The sequence below is a fragment of the Eriocheir sinensis genome, chromosome 29 (genome assembly GCF_024679095.1).
Source record: "Eriocheir sinensis breed Jianghai 21 chromosome 29, ASM2467909v1, whole genome shotgun sequence".
Lineage (NCBI taxonomy): Eukaryota > Metazoa > Arthropoda > Malacostraca > Decapoda > Varunidae > Eriocheir > Eriocheir sinensis.
Window position 1 is genome coordinate 10,469,499 of NC_066537.1, and position 17,500 is coordinate 10,486,998.

Consider the following 17,500-nt stretch of genomic DNA (forward strand, 5'->3'; position numbering starts at 1 on the left):
TTACTCCCTCTTTCTCTCTCCCCTTCCTTACTCCCTCTTTCTCTCTCCCTCTCTCTCCCCTTTCCTCCCTTCCTTTTCTTATTATTCGGTCCGATGTTTTTTCTTCTCTCTCTTCCCCACCTTTTCTTCCTTTCTCTCTCTCTCTTTGCCCCTTCATCCTCATTTCTCATTTCTCTACCTCCTCCTCCTCCTCCTCCTCTCATCTTGTTATATTTTTTCTTTATTTTGTCTTTTTTTCATTCATTTTCTTTCTTTCTCTTCTTCCCCTTCTTCGTTTCACTTTATTTTCCCTCTTTACCCTCTCTTTCTTTTTTCTCCCCTCATCTGTCTCCTCCTCTTCCATTTCTCCTTTTTTTTTAACCTCTTCTCTCTTCCTCTCTCTTCTTGCTCTACCTTCTTTCTCCCTCTCATTTATATTACTTTCTTTCCTCTTTACCATCTTCTTTCGCTCTTAAAATTCCACCCTCTCTCTCTCTTCCTTTTCCTGCATCCTCCTCTTCCTCTTTACATCATCTCTCCTCTCTCTCCCATCCTGTCTCCTTTTCCTCTACCCCTTTTTCCTCTTAACATCTCTTCTCTTTAGTCCCTTCTCTTCTCTTCTCTTCTTTTTTCTTCCTCTTCCTTCTTTCTCTGTTACACTTCTCTTTCCTCTTGTACCTTTTCCTCTTTTTGCTCTCTTCTTTCCCTTGCTTCTTTCTTCTCTCTCCTCTATCTTCTTTCTCTCTTCTCAATAAATTCATATATTTTTCTTCCCCTCTCTACTCCTCTCTTCCTTCCCTATTCCTTTTTTCTTCCTTTCTTCTTCTCCCCCTTCTTTCTCTGTTTACTGTCGTCCTCCTCCTCCTCTTCCTCTTCCTCCTCCTAACATATCATTTTTTCCCTGTTATCCTAATCCGAGAGAGAGAGAGAGAGAGAGAGAGAGAGAGAGAGAGAGAGAGAGAGAGAGAGAGAGAGAGAGAGAGAGAGAGAGAGAGAGTTAACTTGAAGGTTCTGGCAGGAAGGAGGTAAAAAAGAAGTTTGTGAAGACTTAAAAGACCAACGGAGTGAAAAGGAGGAGGAGGAGGAGGAGGAGGAGGAGGAGGAGGGAAGGAAACGGCGTAAAGGAAGAGGAGAGAGAGAGAGAGAGAGAGAGAGAGAGAGAGAGAGCGAGAGAGAGAGAGAGAGAGAGAGAGAGAGAGAGAGAGAGAGAGAGAGAGAGAGAGAGGGGGTAGGGTGTCTCTTAATCACTTCAATCATGAACAGAAATTGACAACTTCCGACGAGATTAAGTCCACCCCTTTGATCCTCCTCCTCCTCCTCCTCCTCCTCCTCCTCCTCCTCCTCCTCCCCAAAATAACTCCAATTACCACCTTTAATATCACCTGGTTATCGTGAGAGAGAGAGAGAGAGAGAGAGAGAGAGAGAGAGAGAGAGAGAGAGAGAGAGAGAGAGAGAGAGTAAATGAAGGTAATTAATGTCTCCCTAAAAATGATGATGGTGAGATGGAAAGAAGATGATGGAAGGGGAGGAGAGAGACTAGATGGGATGAGGAAGAAGGAAGGAAGGGAAAGGAATGGAGGTGGGAGAGAGGAGCAAAGGAGAGAAAGGAGAAAAGGGGAATAAAACGATAAAAAGAAAAGAGAAGAGGAGAGGAAGAGGAAGGAGAGACATCAAAGAATTATAAGAACGAAAAAAAAAGACGAAATAAAGACGAAAAAAAAAGAAAAAAATGTAGAAAATGCGGACCGTTAAGAAAATGAAGACAATCGAAAAGGAAAAAAATACAGAATAGAAAAGCAGAAAATGAAGAAAAATCAAGAAAGGAAAAGAAAGAAGAAAATATAGAAAACTGACGAGATGGGAAAGAAATAGGAAACAGGAAATGAACGATGAAAACATATGAAACAAAAAGGAATAAAAGGAACAACGGAAGGGAAAAAAAGGAGAACGAGAATAAGATAAAGGAAAATAGAGGAAAAAAAGAATAACAAAAAATAAGAAATAAAATAAAATGAAGAGAGAAACGAACCGAAAAAAAGCGAAAATGAAAACGAATAATAGATAATGAAGGAAAAATACATAAAATAAGGGAACAAAAAAAGAGGAAGAAAAAAGAGCGAGAAGAAAAACAAAACAAAAAGACAATCAATATATACCATCCCCCAAAAAACAAAGTGATAAAAAGAATGACTAAAAAGAAAAGAACAAAAAAAAAGAAGAAGAAAAAGGTGTATGGGGCCAATCAGTACAAGGGCTCAGGTGTAGCCAGGTAAACACGTGCTAATTAAGGGACACAAGGCGGGCCAATCAACAGGTAGACAGGTGGGAGCTAATTACAAAGGTGAGATAATTAAGGAACTGTTTACCTGCGCGGAGTTTTGACAAGGAAATGAGTTTGATTAATTTTTTTTCTTCTCCTTTTTGATATTAAGTGATTGTCTGGCGAGGAGATGAGATTGGATTGTAGGATCTCTCTCTCTCTCTCTCATAAATAGGGTTATTAATTTTCTCTCATTGCTTCATCATCCTGTTCTCTCTCTCTCATTACCTTCATCATTACCAACTTCTTTTTAATCAGCATATTATTAGTGATGGGATAATTATATTGTATGGGAGATTGCCGGATAAATGAGATAATTGAGAGAGAGAGAGAGAGAGAGAGAGAGAGAGAGAGAGAGAGAGAGAGAGAGAGAGAGAGAGAGAGAGAGAGAGAGAGAGCAACACACTACCACCATCATAAACACATTCCCACAAAAATATGAACTAGCTTTTTTTTCTTCTCTTTAATCCCTCCCCCCCAAAAAAAAAAAAAAAGTGAAAATTTGATCGAAAACTGTTTGACAAAAATACCGACCAGGGAGGAGGGGAGGGGGGAGGGGGGAGGAGGGGGGGGAGGGTATTTAAATGTCGGTCACGTGATCATAATTAAATTTCAGCGTGTCCAGCAGAATTCAGTGATTATTTTCGCCTCACACGCATACAATTATTATTATTATTATTATTATTATTATTATTATTATTATTATTATTATTATTAGTGGCGGTGGCGGTAGTTAGTGTTATCATCAGTGCTACTACTACTTCTACTACTACTACTACTACTACTACTACTACTGCTATTACTACTACAACACTTATATTTAAAACTTCACAGGAATGTTTTGCAGAGGAGATAAAAATTAGGAAAACCAGCATAAAGTCTTTCTCTTCTTCCTCCTCCTCCTCCTCCTCTTTGTTAAACACGCTCACAAACAAGCATGAAACCGCCTCTTTCTCGTGTGTGTGTGTGTGTGTGTGTGTGTGTGTGTGTGTGTGTGTGTGTGTGTGTGTGTGTGTGTTTGGGCGGCGGAGAGAAAAATAAGCCCGCTGACACACACACACACACACACACACACACACACACACACACACACACACACACAAGCGGAAAAAAATAACGTTTACACAGAAACAAATCTTAAACCTCTTCCTTCCTTTGTTCTTCGTCCTCCTCCTCCTCCTCCTTCTCACTATTTTCCTTAAGGGCTAATTTCATAGGAGGAGGCGAGAGATTCTTTGCTTCTTGTCTTTATAATAATATTTCAGGAGAAGGAGGAGGAGGAGGAGGAGGAGGAGGAAGAATGAAGGAATTTCTCATTAAGCCTGTGGGATATGAAGCCTCTTTAACTTTCTCTCTCTCTCTCTCTCTCTCTCTCTCTCTCTCTCTCTCTCTCTCTCTCTCTCTCTCTCTCTCTCTCTCTCTCTCTCTCTCTCTCTCTCTTATTATTGCCCTCTCTGAGTTCTCATTTATCATATTTTTAATTCCTATTTTTCTCGAACACATTTATTTATTTTAGTTATTTTACTATTCTTTTTTTGCTTTCTGACGGTTTCATGAGGTTATTAATATTGCTTTCACATTTTTTTGGCTAGCTATTTTTTTATTTCATGCATTTTTGAACGTGATTTTTCCTTTCCTTTCTCTCTCTCATTAAATATATATAACTGAAATGAAAAGTGATGATGATGATGATGATGATGATGCTAATAATAATAATCTAACACAGGCAAGAATTAAGAACAGGTAAATAAACAGGTAATTAAGGAACAGGTAATTTTGGTATTGATTAACTTCACCTGTCACCTGTTATATTAAATTACCATATAAAGTTAAGTATTACCTGCCTATCACAACTTTACCCGTGTACTGAGGAAGAAAGGGAAGAAGAGAGGAAAGGAATAGATAAGGTGTACAGTAAGAATGGAAGGAGGAGGAGGAAATGAGGTGCGATTTGGGGGAGAAAGGAAGGAAGGAAAGGAAGGAGGGTAGAAATTGGGGAGTGAGAGAGAGGGAGATAAGAAGGAAGGGCGGGAGGGATGGAAATGAGTGGACAGAGTAGGGATGACAGCGCGACAGAGGAATGACGGAAAGAAGGAAGGAAAAATGAAATACAGCGAGTAGAAGAATGAAGTAAGGAAAGAAGGAAGGAAAGTAAGAAAGATAAGAGAATTAGCGTTTAGGAACACAAAGAAATAAGGGAAAGAAAAGAAAAAGAATAAAAATGGATTAGGTTGGAAGGGAGGGAGGAAAGAGAGGATGGGAAAGTGAGGAGAGAAGGGAAAGAAGAAAGGAAGCGAATGAAAAAGTAAATACATAGGGTAGAAGGAAGGAAAAAAAGGAAAATTAAGACAAAAATAATGGAAAGATAGGGTGAACAGCTGGAAATTAGGAAGGAAAGAAGAAAGAGAATGAAGAAAGGAAGAGGAGAGAGAAGGGGGAGAGAAGAGGAGAGAGAAGGGAATGAAGAAAGGAAGTGAATGAAAAGTAAATGTATAGGACATAAGAAAGGAAAAAAAAGGAAAATTAAGACAGATAAAGATAATGGGAAGATAGGGAGAACAACTGGAAATTAGGAGGGAAAGAAAAAAAGGGAAATTGTATGAAGAAAATAGGAAAATAAAGGAAGGAAAGACAACAGAGGGAGGAAGGAAAAGAAAGAGAGGAAGAAAGGAAGGAAAAGTTAAAGAAAGAAGAGAAAGAATATCAGAGGAAAAGACAGGAAAGAAAAAAAACGATGAAAAATGAATGAAATGAAAATAATAAATGAAAAAGTGAGTGAAAGCTGTAAACGTGAAAACAAGAAAAAAAAGAATAAATGAAAAGAAGGAAAAAAAAAATTAGTATAAAGATGAAAACCTAACCAATATCCTTCCTCCCTTACCTCAATCTTCCCTCCTCCTCCTCCTCCTCCTCCTCCTCCTCCTCCCTTAATTAAACACCGACTTCATTTCATCGTGTCATTTCGCATTCGCCTCCGAGTGAACTGTTCGAACCCGACTCATGAAGCTTCGAAAAGGGCCTATCAAAGCGACCCCCCCCTCCCCCCCTCCTCTTCTTCCCCCTACCCCCCTTCTCTCTGTCTCTCCCTTGTCCCTCCTCCTCCTTCTTCTCTGTCTCTCTCTCGGCTAATTTGGGAATGATGGAAGGGGAGGGAAGGGAAGGGGAAGGGAAGGGGAAGGGGCGTGATTAATCGAGTTTATTCGGAGTATCTTTGCTTTATTCTCTCTCTCTCTCTTGTGTTGTGTGACCTTGCAAAAATATATATTAGTCTAGTCTTTTTTTTTTACTTGTTGCTTCATTGACCGCCAAGTGAAGGAAGGAAGGAAGGAAGGAAGGGAATGGAAGTTAAAAGGAAGGGAAGGAAGAAAGGAAGGGAGAAGAGGGAAGGAGGAAACCAATGGGAAGAAAGAGGAAGGGAGGAAAACAACGATGGGAGGGAAGGGAGAAAGGAAGGAAAGCAAAGGAAAGAAGGAGGGAGGAAAGCAGTAGACGGAGGAAAGGGAGGAAGAAAGGAAGGAAAATAATGGAGGGAGGGAAGGAAGGAATAAGCAATGGGAGGTGGGAGGGAAGGTAGGAGAAAAGGAGGGAGGAAGGGAGGAAGAAAAGGAGGAAGGAAGGAGGGATTGAAGGGAGGGAAGGAGGTAAACCGAAGGGCAAGTTCCTTCCTAATGACTAATAGATTCTTCGATCTAGGAAGGAAGGAAGGAAGGAAGGAAGAAGAAAAAGAAGGAAGGAGGAAGGGAATATAGAAATGTAAGGAAGGAAAACAGAAGAAATGAGAAGAAAGGTGAATAAAAGAGGAAGGGAGAAAGAAAGGAAGGAAGGAAGAAGAGAAAGAAGGAAGGAAGGAAGGAATAGAAAAATGGAAGGAAGGAAAAAAGACGAAATGTGAAGAAAGGTGAATAAAAGAGGAAGGGAGAAAGGAAGAAAATAAATGAAAAAGAAAAGAAAGGAAGGAAAGAAGAAAGGTGGGTAGAAAAAGAAGAAAGGTAGGAAGAAAATGAGTAAAAGAGAAGAAAAAATAAAAGGAGGTGGAGGAAAAGAAAAAAAAAATAAGCGGAAGAAAAAAGTAACAGGAGTAAAAAAATGTGATGATGATGAGGAAGAAAGAAAAACAATGATGATAATGATGAAAATAAAAATAATGAAAAGGTAGAAATGAAAAAAAGTAAAAAAAGAGAAAAACAAAACAAAAATAAGAAAATAAAAACAACAAAACACACACAAAAAAATACAAAGAAGAGAAACACAAAACAAGAATAAAGAAAACGAAAAAGGAAAACCAAACACACACACACACACACACACACACACACACACACACACACACACACACACACACGCACACACACACACATACACACATGATTGGCCCAGAGCTCCGAGAGTCCCCTTAAGAAGCCCCTCCGATTGGGTCACGGATTAGGGAGAGAGAGAGAGAGAGAGAGAGAGAGAGAGAGAGAGAGAGAGAGAGAGAGAGAGAGAGAGAGAGAGAGAGAGAGAGAGAGAGAGAGAGAGAGAGAGAGAGAGAGAGAGAGAGAGAGAGAGAGAGAGAGAGAGAGAGAGAGAGAGAGAAAACATAAGCAAACATATTTATTGATAGAGTAAAGAAGGAAGGAAGGAAGGAAGGAAAAAAAAGAGGAGAAAAAGAAAAAAAGAGAAAAGAAAATATGTGTTGGCAACGTTACCTTTAAATGGAAAGTGAAATCTCTCTCTCTCTCTCTCGAACCCATTCCCCTAAGATGTATTTTATAATGTTTTCCTTTTGGGTCTTAGGTTTTTAGCAAACACACACACACACACACACACACACACACACACACACACACACACACACACACACACACACACACATTAACCTACTTTTTCCTAAACAGCTTTCCTCTTACTTTTTTTTCTTTTTCCTTCCTTCCTCCTAATCCTCCTCCTCCTCCACCTCCTCCTTGCTTTAATCTTCTTCCTCTTCCTCCTCCTTCTTCCTCTGTTCTTCCTTCTCACGCCAATTTTGCTTTCATCCTCTTCCACCACCATAACGTTTTCTTCCTCCTCCTCCTCCTCCTCCTCCTCCTCCTCCTCCTCTCTATGCTCTTCAAGAAAACCTTCACTGTCAAGATTTTTCGTGTATTTTTTCTTCTATGTTCCTTTGGTGAGTCTTTTGGGAGTGTCTTCATAACTGACGTACTTCAATATTGAGACGAGGAACGGAGAGGAAAGAGGATGAATATGGATGGAAAGATGGAAGGAGGAAAGAGGAAGGAAGGAAGGAAGGAGGGAAGGAGGGTAGGGTGGTCAGATGGAAGAGTAGATGAGGAAGGAAGGAAGGAAGGAAGGAAGAAGGGGAGGGTGGTCAGATGGAAGAGAGTAGATGAGGAAGGAAGGAAGGAAGGAAGGGAAGAAGGAAGAGAGAGAGAGAGAGAGAGAGAGAGAGAGAGAGAGAGAGAGAGAGAGAGAGAGAGAGAGAGAGAGAGAGAGAGAGAGAGAGAGAGAGAGAGAGAGAGAGAGAGAGAGAGAGAGAGAGAGAGAGAGAGAGAGAGAGAGAGAGAGAGAGAGAGAGAGAGAGAGAGAGAGAGAGAGAGAGAGAGAGAGAGAGAGAGAGAGAGAGAGAGAGAGAGAGAGAGAGAGAGAGAGAGAGAGAAAATGGAAGATAGAGAAAACAGAGGAAAGAGGAAGTAGGATAAAAGGGTAAAAAGAAAGGAAGAAACAAACGAAGATAAAGAGAAGGCAGGATTGAAGGAAGGAGGGAATTAGAGAAAAAAGAAAGAAAAGGAAAGGAAAACAGACTTGAAAGAATGAATGAAGGAGAAAATGAAAAAAGAAAAAGAACGAAGAAAAGAAAAAAAGGATTGGAGGAAAAAGGAATAAATGAATGCATGAAGAAAGGAAGAGATGGAAGAAAGAAGGAAAGAAAGAAGAAAAAAGAAAGGAGGAAAAAATATATGAAAGCATGAATGAAGGAAAAATGGAGAAGAGGAAACAGAACGAAAAACAGGAAATAAAAAGAGGAATGAAATATTGAAGGAAAGAAGGAAAAGAAAATTGACTATAAATAAAGGTGAGTGTAAACAAAAAAGAGTAAAAGAAAAGAAAAGAAACGAGAATAGGAGGATAGGGAAGAGGAGCAAAAAGAGGAAGATAAAAGGAAAAAAAAAGAAAAGTATTGGAGAGAAAAGCAATCCACAGAGTACGAAGGAGAGAGAGAGAGAGAGAGAGAGAGAGAGAGAGAGAGAGAGAGAGAGAGAGAGAGAGAGAGAGAAGATAGATAGAGAGCGAGAGAATGCAGCTCAAAGAAAAATAAAGGAAAAAAAAAAATCGAAAAAAATTAAACGTGGAAATAAAGGAAAAAGAAAGGTAGAGGAATGTAATTAAACACATGTCTAAGGATACATTTGTTTACCTGTCAGGTGAGTGGCGTACCTTTGTTGGTTTTTATTTATTTTTTATTTGTTTTTTTATTTGATTATTTTTTTGTTTTTGTTTTTTTCTTCGTTTGCTCTCCTACGTTTTCTCTGTTTATTGTTGTTGTTGTTGTTGTTGTTGTTGTTGTTGTTGTTGTTGTTGTTGTTGTTGTTCTTAAGAGTTTTTATTTGGTGCCTTTTGTTCTATTTATTATTGTTTTTTTGTTTTTTTGTTTTATTTTTATTTCGTTATCTCTTTAATTGCTCCTATTGTGTGTGTGTGTGTGTGTGTGTGTGTGTGTATGTGTGTGTGTCGGAGAAAAACGAACACACACACACACACACACACACACACACACAATTCAGCTTCGATATTAATTTTCACTTTTTATTTTTGTGTAGTTTTTTTTTACCATTTTTTCTCGTATTCCAAACTCGTTTCGAGAGAGAGAGAGAGAGAGAGAGAGAGAGAGAGAGAGAGAGAGAGAGAGAGAGAGAGAGAGAGAGAGAACTATATTACACAACGTCAGATTTTCGTAACTGGCTTGTAACACATTTTTCTGCTTCTTTTTTTAATCCTTCAGAAAGAAAAAAAAAAAGAAAATGGCAGAATAGCTCATCAAAGTCCATTTTTTCTTGTATTCTGTTATTTTTTCTTCTTTTTTGTGCCTTTCCTTTTTTTTTTTACTTTATTTGAAAATGTATCTCTTACGACGTTTTCTACTTTTTATGTTTTTATTGTCTATTATTTTTCTTTTTATTTTTCTTTCTTTTCACTTTTTTCTTCTTTTCACTTTTTCTTTTTCTTTTCTTTTTCTTTTCGGTATTTCTGTCTTTCTTTTCATTTTTCTTTCTTTTTCACTTTTTTCTTTTCTTTTTCTTCTTTTCACTTTTCCTTTTTCTTTCTTTTTCACTTTCTTCTGTCTTTTCCCTTTTCTTTTTTCCGCTTTTTCAAATTTACTTTATTTTGACTTTTATTGTAATTATTTGCGATTCTACTTTTTCCTATATTTATTTTGGTCGAAACTTTATTTATACGATCTTTTTATTTAGATATTTTCTGATTTTTTATATTTCTCAACATGTCTGCAAACGTTGAGAGAGAGAGAGAGAGAGAGAGAGAGAGAGAGAGAGAGAGAGAGAGAGAGAGAGAGAGAGAGAGAGAGAGCTAACTACCTGTCAATCAAAACGAGAAATCAGGAATAATTTTTACCGCAATCCTTTTTCATTTTCTTCCCCCCCCCCCCCCAAAAAAAAAAAAAGAGCCGCGCCTTTCCCTCTCATCAACCAATCACGTGACTCCTCCTCAGCCCCACCCCCTGCCAGCGAGCCAATCAGCGGGAGGGAGGGAGGGAGGGGGCGGAGCTAAGGGGTGGGAGGAGGGGGGGGAGGGGCTAATATGTCAGTGGTTTTTGAATGATTGAAATTTGACGTTCTTTCGCTCGCTCGTTCGTTCGTGTTTCGTTCATATTTGTCAAGTTTATTTATTTTTTCATTGGTGTGATATTTGTGTGGTTTAGTTTTTCTTTTTTTTTCATCTTTTTCATTTTTGCAGTCTCAGCAAGTTTCTCAACAATGAAACTAATTATCTACCAAAGGGAAGTCTTTCTCTGGCTAATTTTTTCACACACACGATAGGCAGACTCTTGTAGCAAAAAAATAAATTCATAACTAGTCTCGTTACTCTCTTTACGGTCAAGGAAACATCTCAAAAATTCCCATAAGCTTTACCTAGCCTAACCAGAACCTATAGTCTTCCAAATATGTCGAGGCCGGTCTGACGTTGGCTCCCGCGGGTCCTTTCCTCCCCTCTGCTCTGCCACACGCTCCCAACACCTATCTCTTCCTCTCATATGTAAGCTATAGGTAACATATGAGAGGAAACAATAGGTGTTGGGATTGTGTGGCAGAGCAGAGGGGAGGAATGGGCGCGCGGGAACAAACGCCAAAACGGACTCGACAATTTGGTTTCCTATAGACAGCTATCATATATATTTTCCCAGGACCTTTACATATGGTTTCTTAGTGTATGTGTGTGGGGGGGGAGGGGGTGGAGGGGGAGGGGCTTTTTTCCCTCTGCTTATTGCCTTTGAGATGTTTCCTTGACCGTAAAGAGAGTAACGAGACTAGTTATGAATTTATTTTTTGCTACAAGAGTCTGCCGGTCGTGTGTGTGAAACCAGCTGGCCTTTTATTTTCTTTGATATTCGGTCTTTAATCATTGTTCCGAGTATTGGGTTTATTTTTGGCTTTTATTTTTTGAGCTTCCGTGAATGTGGTTTGGGATTTTCTCTTTCCTCTCTTTATTTCCTTTTTTTTCCTTCTTGCTGTGTGTTGGTGATTTTTTTTATCTTATTTTTATTTTTTTTAATTTTTTTGGGGTCTATTATCATTGCAATCTTTATTTTCTCTCCTATTTTCTTTTTCTTTTTATCTATTATGACCTCTCTCTTTTTATTAACCTTCTTTATTTTCTTTATTTTTTGGGTCTAGTATTATGATTCCTCTCTTTATTTTCTTTCTTATTTTCTATTGTTTTTCGTTTTGGTATTTTTGAAGCGTTTACGAATGGCATCTTTATTTTCTTTCTTATTTTCTTTTTGTTTTGTATTTTTGAAACGTTTATGAATGGCACTTAATTATTTTCCATTCTTTTTTTTTATTGTATTTTCGGAGGTTTCATAAATGTCCCTTGACGATTTTTTTTAACTTATTTTTTTCTTCATTCAGTTTTGCGGGTTTTGTCATTATTATTATTTTTATTTATTATTATTATTATCGTTTTTCAGTTCAGAGATAAACAAATAAATCAAATAAGTAAAAGTTCCGTGGATGTTAATTAATTGCTCTTCTATATTTTTTCTATTTTTTGTGATACGTTTCCTTTGTTTTATATTTGTTTTGAGGTGGGTTCTCTCTCTCTCTCTCTCTCTCTCTCTCAGTCTCTTTATATGCATTTCACGTTTTTCTCTCTCTCTGCACCTGACAATAGTTCTTTTATTCTACCTCTTTCTCTCTTTTTTTCTCCCTTTTTTCTCTCCTGCTTCTCATTCACTTCCCTTCTTTTTCAGTACACTCTTTTATCTCCTCTCACACCCTTCTCTTTCATCCTCTCTCTCTCTCTCTCTCCATCACTCAGCCTTTCCTCCATTCAGTTTCCCCTTCTCTCTCTCTCTCTCTCTCCACTCTCCCTTTCAATTCTCTCTCCCTTCCCTATCCATTCTTACTTAGTTTAATCCATTTTCTCTCTCTCTCTCTCTCTCTCTCTCTCTCTGTCTCGCTCTCCCTATCTCCCCTCCACACTCCTCTTTTCCCCTCTCTCTTAACTTCCCCTCCAATCACACACACACACACACACACACACACACACACACACACACACAAAATTCGATCCCAGGTAAAAGTAAAAAAAACGACTTTATCCGGTAAAAAACACACACAAAAAAATAAATATCTAGAAAAGCAAAATTAATGACCTTATTCAACACAAAAGGTGAGAAAACAGGTGACAAAGCAGGTAGAAAGGGAGAAAAGATAATTGAAAAGCAAGTACAAAAAAAGTACGTCTAAAAAAAACAATTAAGGTAAAGAGACAATCAACAGGTGGCAAAACAGGTAACGCAAGGTAAGTAAACAAGTCAATTAAACAGGTAGACAGGTAATCAAACATAGAACAAAATCATAACCCCGAACATAACACGTGAAAAAAAACCTAATTAAGGTAAACAGACAATCAACAGGTGGCAAAACAGGTAATGGAAGGTAAGTAAACAAGTCAATTAAACAGGTAGACAGGTAATCAAACAAAGAACAAAATCATAACCCCGAACATAACACGTGAAAAAAAACCTAATTAAGGTAAACAGACAATCAACAGGTGGCAAAACAGGTAATGGAAGGTAAGTAAACAAGTCAATTAAACAGGTAGACAGGTAATCAAACAAAGAACAAAATCATAACCCCTAACATAACACGTGAAAAAAAAACTAATTAAGGTAAACAGACAATCAACAGGTGGCAAAACAGGTAATGGAAGGTAAGCAAACAAGTCAATTAAACAGGTAGACAGGTAATCAAACATAGAACAAAATCATAACCCCAAGTAAAAATCCAACAGGTAACAAACACGTACTCACCAATGACGGTAGTGAGGATCATGACCCCAAGTATAACCGAGGTCACCACCATGCCGGCCGTGTCCACCAGCGGTCCATCACTCGTCTCATTTCCGTACAGCAACCTCGTCACATTCCATGACTCATTCCCGCCACTCAGCCAGAAGGAATCGTCCAGGCTGACCAACGAGTCATTCCCAGCATTCCCAGCCGCCAGGACCAACTCAGAGGACGGCCCGAGCATTCCTAGCGCGCCCGGACTTGCCTCGAGTTCCAGGGGCGTCCCACTTCCTGCCGTAAAGGGTTCTAAGACGGTGAGGTTCGGTCTTGATCTTAGTAACGTCCCTATAGTGGTTCTGAGGGTGAAGTTCAATGGGAAAATGGGTTTGTTGATGGGTGGGGGGGTCGTGGTGGTGGTGGAGGGCGTGGGGGTGGTTGGGGTTGGCGGTGGGGTTGGGGTAAGTGGTGTACCCCAAAGAGTGGTGGTTGGGGGCGGTTCCTTGCTGGGGTCCTGGAGTATTGGGTTGCCGCTCCCGCCCCCGCCCCCCCCGCCGTGCCCCTGCCCACTCCCCGCCTCCAGCAGCACCTCCATCAGGTTTGGGAGTGTGTAGTTCCAGTCGTCGCTCGTCGTGTTCTCTGGAAAGGAAGAAAATGGGAGATGAGTCACCAATCCTTGAACCCAATCGACGCTTACAGCAAACTCACGACTACTAATGATGAATGTTGTTCGTTCCAATCGTCTTTTGAGTCGCCTGGACAGGAGGAAAGCGAGAGGTAATCACCAGTCGTTTAGATTTTAGACTGTTCTCCACTTACAACAAACTAGTGGCTGTTCAGATACGTTCTAATGCTCTTTTGTGTTCTTTGTAATGGAAAAAAACCGTGCTAATCACTAATCGTCTAAACCCATCACCACTTATAGCATACTGATAAATGTTGACTGTTCTAATCTTCCATTCTGTTTTCTATCTCTGCAAAGGAAGTACATTTATTAATACTGAATTTCTTTCCAATCCCCTTTTGTGTTAGCTTCTAATCATTAATCTTCACTAATTCTTATTTGTGTTCTCCGGAGATGAAGAATAACGTAGCTAATCACCAATCCCTTAAACCAATCAGGACTTGGGTTCTCTGGAAAGAACAAAATCGTAGCTAATCGCCAATCTTTTCCACCAATCGCCACTTACGACAACTAATGACTACTCTTTATGGCTCCAATCTCCACTCTTCCTCATCTCTACGCGGGATTAAAAACACATGCCGGACAGTAATTACAGCGCCCAATCACCATTTACCGGCGAACTAGTGACCGGCATCAGTGTTTATCAATTGGCTGGCGATAATTGCGATGACAGAATGGGACGGAAAAGGCGGAATGGGATATATATGGATAATGGAATGGACTAAATGGAATGGGTGGAATGGGATGGCTGGGAATAATGTAAAGGCAAAAATGGAATGGTTTGGGATATGAAATGGACTAAATGGAATGGCAGGAATGGGATGGCTGGGAATAATGTAATGGGAAAAATGGAATGGTTGGGGATAATATCATGGACTAAATGGAATGGTTAAGGAAAATGGAATGGCGGGAATGGGATGGTTGGGAATAATGTATCATGGCAAAAATGGAATGGTTGGGATAATGGAATGGACAAAATGGAATAGTTAAGAATGAGGGAGACGAGATAATGGAACAGAAAGGATGAGAATGGATGAAATGGAATAGTTAGGAATTAGGAGGAGGATGGAAGGGAATAGAAAAGAATGGAATGGACAAAATGGAATAGTTAAGAATGAGGGAGACGAGATAATGGAACAGAAAGGATGAGAATGGATGAAATGGAATAATTAGGAAATATGAGGATGGCAGAATGGGAGAGAAAGGAATAGAATGTAAGAAATGGAGTGGCTAGGAATAAGTGAGTTAAGTTAGGTTAGTTAGGTTAGCTTAGGTTAGATTAGGTTAGGTTAGATTAGGTTTACATTACTTAGATTAGATGAGATTAATTAGATTACATTACTTAGGTTAGATTAGATTAGTTAGATTACATTACTTAGGTTAGATTAGGTTAGTTAGATTACATTACTTAGGTTAGATGAGATTAGTTAGATTACATTACTTAGGTTAGATTAGGTTAGTTAGATTACATTACTTAGGTTAGATGAGATTAGTTAGATTACATTACTTAGGTTAGATTAGGTTAGGATTACATTACTTAGGTTAGATTGAGTTAGATTAGATTACTTAGGTTAGATTAGATTAGTTAGATTACATTACTTAGGTTAGATTAGATTAGTTAGATTACATTACTTAGGTTAGATGAGATTAGTTAGATTACATTACTTAGGTTAGATTAGATTAGTTAGATTACATTACTTAGGTTAGATTAGATTAGTTAGATTACATTACTTAGGTTAGATTAGATTAGTTAGATTACATTACTTAGGTTAGATGAGATTAGTTAGATTACATTACTTAGGTTAGATTAGATTAGTTAGATTACATTACTTAGGTTAGATTAGATTAGTTAGATTACATTACTTAGGTTAGATGAGATTAGTTAGATTACATTACTTAGGTTGGATTAGATTAGTTAGATTACATTACTTAGGTTAGATTAGATTAGTTAGATTACATTACTTAGGTTGGATTAGATTAGTTAGATTACATTACTTAGGTTATATTAGATTCGTTAGTTTAGAGTTAGGTATCTTAAGTCCATTAGGGTACGGAAAAAAGGGAAAGTTGGGAATGGAATAAATGAAATGGGTGGGGAAAATGGGGATGACGGAATGAAATGGAATGAGATGGAAGGGATGATAATGGAATAATTAAGAATCTCTGTCCATTACCACTTAAAGCACAGCCATTATTATTTCCATTAGTATTATCTCTAGTATTATCTTTATTAGTATTACCTCCACACACACACACACACACACACACACACACACACTTGTCACAAACGCTTTTCCCCAAATGTAATGACGGGAAAACAATAAAGAGCAAATCACCATATATAACATTTTAAACATTCATACTGATTTCCTTTTTTTTTTTTAGCACTGGGGAAAAAAATCGAAAAAAAAAGAGAAGAGAATAATCGATAAAAAAGGAAACAAAAACAAAAAGAAAACAGAAAAAGAACCAAAATTATCAAGAGAAAAAAAAGAAAAAAAAGATGGTTTGGTACTGTAGAGAAATCGAAAAAAAAACACAAGAGAAAAAAAAAAAAGATAACAACTGACAAACAAAAAAAGGATAAGAGGAAAAAAGTGAATAAAAGCAAATATAAAAATGAGAAAAAAAAGCAAAAAAAAAGAAAAAAAAAAAAGCCCGGTATGTCACAACTCAAACACTAATTATGGACCAAAAACAAACAAACAAACAAACAAAAAAAAAAAAACAATGACAGACAGACAGACGGACAGAGAGACAAACAACATCATGATCAACTATGTCATTAATTATACCCTCATCACCATCATCTTTCTACTTAATCACCTTGTCAATAATTGGTCATGTCTTTCACCTGCTAATCACTGTTCATCACCACCACCACCATCACTACTACACGAATCATCACCACCACCACCATCATCACCACCTTCACCACCATCACCACTACATGGATCATTATCACCACAACCACTATCATCACCACCTTCACCACCATCATCACCACCACCATCATCACCACTACTACACGGTTCATCACCACCACCATCATCATCACCACCTTCACCACCACCACCACCACCACCACCACTACTACACGGTTCATCACCACCACCACCATCATCACCACCTTCACCACCATCACCACCACCACCACCACCACCACTACTACACGGTTCATCACCACCACCACCATCATCACCACCTTCACCACCATCATCACCACCACCACCATCACCACTACTACACGGTTCATCACCACCACCATCACCATCACCACCTTCACCACCACCACCACTACACGGATCATTATCACCACAACCACTATCATCACCACCTTCACCACCATCATCACCACCACCATTATCATCATCACGTTAATTACCTTCATCACCTCCATCACCACCACCACTACACGGATAGTCATCACCATCATCATCACCACTACACGGATCATCACCACCAATATTATCATCACCACGTTAATTACCTTCATCACCACCACCATCACCACCACTAAAATCACCACCTCTTTGTTTATCTCCTTCATTATCAACTTAATTAATCTGCACAATCATATAATTACGAGATGAGAGATAAAGATAGATAGATAGTTAGATAGATAGATAGATAGATAGATAGAGATATAGACAGACAGAGATATAGACAGATATATTGATAGATAGATAGATAGATAGATATATAGATGAATAGACAGATAGATAGATAGACAGATACATAGATAGATAGATAGATAGATAGATAGATAAATAGACACAGAGAGAGATAGAGAAAACAAACACAGACGGAGAGAAAAAAAAGATAAAACTCACTCCTTCATCATTCCATCCACGTCTCAAACACAAGAAAAAACAAACGAACGAACAAACACACACACACACCACAAAAACCAAACACACACAAACAACAAACAGCAACAACATCAACAAGAGCAGGACAAACATCAAATCATCAGAACACCCTCGACCGGCGCCGCGTGAAGAGCATA

The 17,500-nt window shown here is 38.6% G+C and overlaps 1 protein-coding gene across 2 annotated transcripts in view; it reads right to left on the reverse strand.

Annotated features, from left to right (window-relative positions):
* LOC127005040 (5-hydroxytryptamine receptor-like) overlaps window positions 1-17,500 on the reverse strand; it is a 182,715-nt gene that overhangs the window by 42,817 nt on the left and 122,398 nt on the right. For both annotated transcript variants that reach the window (XR_007758243.1, XM_050873489.1), the window contains exon 4: window positions 12,831-13,445. Coding sequence is in view for 1 of the 2 variants with exons in the window: in XM_050873489.1 (XP_050729446.1) it covers window positions 12,831-13,445 (615 nt within the window). In the remaining variant the exon portion in view is untranslated. The remainder of the gene's footprint in view (window positions 1-12,830; window positions 13,446-17,500) is intronic.